A 5,527-nucleotide genomic window follows, 5' to 3' on the forward strand; every position below is an offset into this window, starting at 1 on the left:
AAGCAGGCCTTTTGTTAAGGTGTAGCAAAGCCAGCTGTTCACTTGTTAAGATGGCTTTCAGTCTTACTTTACATAAGGCATTAAACTGGGTAAATCACAAAACTGGGCATTCAGTCACAAAACAGAAAGTTCCAAAACCTACATAATCTTAGATTTACCCAAATACTGAAAGTGGAAATTTAGGTTCAGGTTTTATAGATGTTTTTTCCAGATATCTAAGACCACGTTCAGGGGGAATATAAGAAATATATGACAGATTTCGTCCAGTTGACAGCCAAAACAAATTGTATCTTCAGTGTGAAATAACCAAAAACCAAATATATTGATTTTTCATAGAAATGTCATTTGGAGGTTTATATAAAGACAATGGAAATTGTATGAGCTTGTATAATACCTTGACATAGCCTACTTTGTGAACAACAGGAATCAGAAAATATCAATATGGTTTTATTGAATAAAATAATAATGCCAAGAGAGAGAAAGAGAGATGCCATTGTTTGCAGTATCCAGGTACATTTTCTGGGCAAAATAATTGCATGGGATATTAAAAGTTTGGAACCTAATGGGAAATCACTTGATTAGGATATATAAATTTGTTCTGTCGGGCTCTCTGGTAGAATCCTCCCAAAAATTCACAGGTACAAATTTCAGACACACACACGTTTGAAAATTCAAAACAATGTTCTTTATAATGAAAATTCACTTAAACTAAGCCCTCTTTTGGTATAGCAAAGAGCACTCGTCTCCAAACAAACTGGTAATTTATACAAGTCCCTTATCGGTCCTGTGATACTTAGCTTGCAGCTGTGAGGCAATTCGAAGTCCTTCTTCTTTCACAAAGTGAAACACACTTTGCTCTGGTTTAGGTTCAAAGCAGGGAAAAATCAGCACACAAAGGTCAAAGTCAGCAAAGCAGGCACGAAACACAACGATCAGATAATCCTCCACAATGGCCAAACCCACAGGCTGCTATTTATAGCAGCCTCACTAATGACCACAGCCCCACCCAACCCCAGGTGGCCTCATTTTCGTTGATAATAATCTCTCAGTTGTTGTTGCCTATGCATCGCTCTCCGCATGCGTGGCTGTATCATTAACTCTTGTTCTGAATCCAAGGAGGAGCTAGATAATTGATCTCCTTCTGAGCTGTCTGCCACACTCTCCTCCTCCCTGTCACTCATGTCTTCTTGGTCAGAGGAGCCTTCATCAGCAGATTCCACCGGGGGCAAAACAGGCCTGCAGCATGTGGATGTCTCCCCCACATCCACAGTCCTTGGGGCAGGAGCTGGGCCAGAGCTAACCACAACATAAATTACACTACAGTTCACTAAACTGTAAGAGTTTTGCTATCTTTTTTAAATGGTGCTAAAACAGGGGTGAATGCACCTAGTTCACTAGTTCACTCCGATGTCAGTCATCGGAGAGCCAGTCACGAAGGGAACACAAGGCTCTGTCAACCTACCAAAATGCCACCATTTGAGTTCTTTTACCCTCTGTACATGCACAGAATGCTTTGCGCATGTGCAGAAGATAGAAGAACCCAAATGGCAACATCTGGGTAGGTATCCAGACCCTCGCACTCCCTTCATGACCGGCTCTCCGACGACTGACAGCCACGAGTGAACCGGGAGCATTTCACCCATGTTCTGAAGGATATTGCATTTCTGCCACTCTAATGTTGCATGAAACAACATTAGTAAATGCAATCACCTAGAATCACAGTGGCAAACCTATGGCATGTGTGCCACAGGTGGCACACAGAGCCATATAGGAGGGCACACAAGGCAACACTCTCTACATGGGGCTACCTTTGAAAAGTGTTTGGAAACTTCAGATCGTGCAGAATGCAGCTGCGAGAGCAATCATGGGCTTCCCTAGGTATGCCCGTGTTACACCAACACTTCACAGTCTGCATTGGTTGCCGATCAGTTTCTGGTTCGTTATGATGTATAAAGCCCATCATGGCATCGGACCAGAATATCTCTGGGACCGCCTTCTGCCACACGAATCCCAGCGACCGGTTAGGTCCCACTGAGTTAGCGTTCTCCGGGTCCCGTCGACTAAACAATGTTGTCTGGCAGGACCCAGGGGAAGAGCCTTCTCTGTGGCGGCCCTGACCCTCTGGAACTAGCTCCCCCCAGAGATTAGGATTGCCCCCACCCTCCTTGCCTTTCGTAAACTCCTTTAAACTCACCTCTGCCATCAGGCATGGGGGAATTGAGACATCTCCCCCAGGCCTATATAGTTTATGCATGGTATATTTGTCTGTATGTCTGGCTTTTTAAATAAGGTTTTTTTTAGATATTTTTAAATATTAGATTTGTTGTACATTGTTTTTATTATTGCTGTGAGCCGCCCCGAGTCTACAAAGAGGGGTGGCATACAAATCTAAATAATAATAATAATAATAATAATAATAATAATAATAATAATTGCCCTATGTCAGCACCAGTGTCTATGCATGCGCTAGCAGCTTATTTTAGGCCTTGGAGAAAGCTGTTTCACCCTCCAGATGTTTCAAGGAAGCTTCTTGAAGCCCCAGAGTGCAAAAAAACAGCCCAGCGGGCAAACTGGAAGTTTAGAAAAATGGACTTCCACTTTGCCTGTTGTGCTGTTTTTTCACAGTCCCGGTAAGTCAGTAAGTAAGGCCTGTGAGCCTGAATGGGGACTAGGGGGATGGTGCGCTGGGGTAGCACTGGAGGGGTGCGCATGCATGGGGGGAGGGAATGGATGTATGGGTGTGGGAATGTGCGCGCATACTAACACACACACTAACACCCTTTTGGCACACGAACCAAAAAAGTTCACCATCACTGACCTAGAAGCAGTGGGTCCACATTATCTCGGGGACTAAGACATTGCCTCGTTTTCTACAGCCATAACAAAAATCCTATAAAGGTGCGCCCTAGAATAAAAATCTCCCCTAAGGCATTTTTATTTATTTTTGTCAGTAATTTGTGTAACTTGTGCTCTTATAAATTATAATACCCACTTTTTATTCAAAACCCTTAAAAAGAGAGTCATTTTGTGGGGAAATTATTATACAGTAGAACCTCGACTTATGAATTTAATTGGTGCCGGAAGGAGACTCGTAAGTTGAAAAGCTCGTATGACGAAACATTGTTTCCCATAGGAAACAATGGAAAAGCGATTAATGCGTGCAAGCCCAAAAAGCAGCTGCAGTGGAGCCCAAGTCTCGCTCCGGGCTGTGCCCCCTCCGAGCGCTCGCCGCCTGTCCCTGTCAGCGGCCCAGCCACCTTCACCCATCTTCGCGGAGCTGCTTGTTGACGGCGCGGGTGAGGTCCAGGGCGGGCTTCTTGCTACTCAGGCTGCGGGCCAGCTCCTGGTGCCGCTTCTTCTCCCCTTCAAGGTCGCCCAGCAGCGGCTGGAAGCGCCGCTTCTTGCCGCGGGCCGTGTTGGTCTGGGCGACGGCGGGCTCCTTGGGCAGGTGAGGCTGGAAGCGGCCCCGGGAGGCGGTGGAGACGCGAGCCAGGGCGGCGACGCGGCTCATCTCGGCTCGGTCTTGGTGGCCCGTCGGGTGGAGGTCGGCGGCCGGGCGGCCCCATTGGGCGCGCGCCAGGTTCTTCAGGCGGTTGAGCTCGTTGCGCGCCCCCCGCTCGCGCTTCTCGTGGCGCTGCTTGGCGAACTGGTCCTCCATGGGGTCCGCCGAGTCGGGCACTTCCATGAGCCACTCGCGGGAGGGGTCGCCGGCGGCTCGGTGGTAACCCCAGCGCTGCTTCCACTCTTGGGCGGCTTCGTCCCAGACAAGCGTGCCGCGCTTCTTGCGAGTCGGCTGGATGCCCTTGAGGCGCGCGAACTGCTCCCACTTGGTGAGCGGCCGAGGTTTGGGCAGCGGCTTCTCCCTGGGCAGGCGCATCGAGGGCTCGGAGGAGCCCCATCCCGAGTGGAGCAGCCTGAGGGGTCCGGTGCGGCGCTGCCTCCTCCCGCGCCCCGCCCCTGCTCGGCAATCGGCCCGGCGGCATTGCTGGCGTTCCAGGCGGACCGCCCGGCATAAGCGGCGCTTTCGTGCCTCTCGGGCCGGGCAGACAAGAGGTGCGGCGCTCCCAAGGGAAAGGGAGAAGGTGGCGGCTCAAGCCCTTCCCCGTGCGCCCCTCCGGAGGAGCCCCTCTGGGTGGGTGAAGGTGGCTGGGCCGCTGACAGGGACAGGTGGTGAGCGCTCGTATCCCAAATTTGGGCTCGTAAGTAGAACAGAAATATCCCTCCCCTCCTAGCTCGCATCTCGAAATGCTCGTATATAGAGCAGCTCGTATGTCGAGGTTCTACTGTACTCATCAGCACAAAAGCTAATGAGAGAACAATCCAGAAGACTGGATAAAGAGTCAGCTTTTATAAAGTTTGAATGGTTTTAAATGATTGCTTCAGCCCAGTTCAGGTCAGTTTCAGATAGTCATGGCAAAATTGCATTGCGTACATTAACGAAAAACAGAGATGGTAGATAAAGTGCACAAATAATAGATAAATGTGTTAATATTTTCCAGCATAAATTAATATGATTATTATCTACAACGCTGCATGAATGACATAAAGAGAGCCTTCCAGGTGAGCTTAGTGTTGCATGTATAAAAAATCTTTCTCTCCACCCTTACCCCTATTATTTTCAGAGTTAACTATGAAGTAGGTTAATGACTGACTGAAGATAAAATTCTGGATCTAGTGGCTGAAAATATTCTAATTACTACCTTAACCTGGACTTGAATTTCAGCAGGAAGAATACCAGTTTAATGACGTTCATAAAGTCTCCTGTTCCTTTTTTAAAATTCTGCTTTAAGTTCTTCAGGTCTCTGCATTTCATCAACTGTTTTGCTCTTTACCTGTGTCATATTTCTGTTTTCACCCCCTAGTCTCATGGCTCTTATCCAAAGTACATCTTGTACTTTGCTAGCAACAACGTTTATATCCGTATTTGACTGGATTGTGTGATCCTGAATTAAATTCATTATCAGATTTTTAACATTATTGTATGCTATTTATAAAGCTTGAATTAGTCCTTATACCTTTGTTCCTGGCTTAATAAATCATATTTTCCACAAAATTATCTTTTTCTTTTTTTTCCCCATCTGGTTTTTAAGATGCAATTCTACAGTTTGGTTAACATCATTCTCAGAAAAATAGGAGAAAAAGTTGACAAGAGGCCAATATGAATGAATTGTATGAAATACATTTATGAAGTGAATTATAGAGTATAAAATACCATTTGTATTGGAACTGATATCTGCTTACCAAAGAGTTATTGGACCAGGTATACATAGGATTGTACTGCAAAACGTGTTTTGCATATTTGGTCTAACTTCACTGGTTCTTCATTGTATGAGTCACGTTTTAAGTCATATTAATGCAGAAAGATTGAAAATTCAAAAAGAAAATTCACAAATATTTAAGCACCAATGAACAACTGAAGTGTTCACAGTTGGTCTCCTTATTAGAAAGGTTTAATGCTGGGAAGCATTACTAGCAAAAAGTTAGGTCTCTATGTTATCTATCTTTGTTTTTCAATAAATACTGTTTG

At 45.9% G+C, this 5,527-nt stretch overlaps 1 protein-coding gene across 1 annotated transcript; it reads right to left on the reverse strand.

The window, feature by feature from the left end:
* Positions 1-3,259: 3,259 nt before the first annotated feature.
* On the reverse strand, positions 3,260-4,958 carry LOC139170661 (ribosome biogenesis regulatory protein homolog). Its single transcript, XM_070758153.1, has 2 exons — positions 4,833-4,958; positions 3,260-3,883 (listed from the first exon to the last, which is right to left on the reverse strand). Exons 1-2 carry the CDS (start codon positions 4,956-4,958, stop codon positions 3,260-3,262), a joined length of 750 nt encoding a protein of 249 aa, XP_070614254.1.
* Between the last annotated feature and the right edge of the window lie 569 nt (positions 4,959-5,527).

This window comes from Erythrolamprus reginae, chromosome 7 (assembly GCF_031021105.1).
Source record: "Erythrolamprus reginae isolate rEryReg1 chromosome 7, rEryReg1.hap1, whole genome shotgun sequence".
Classification (NCBI taxonomy): domain Eukaryota; kingdom Metazoa; phylum Chordata; class Lepidosauria; order Squamata; family Dipsadidae; genus Erythrolamprus; species Erythrolamprus reginae.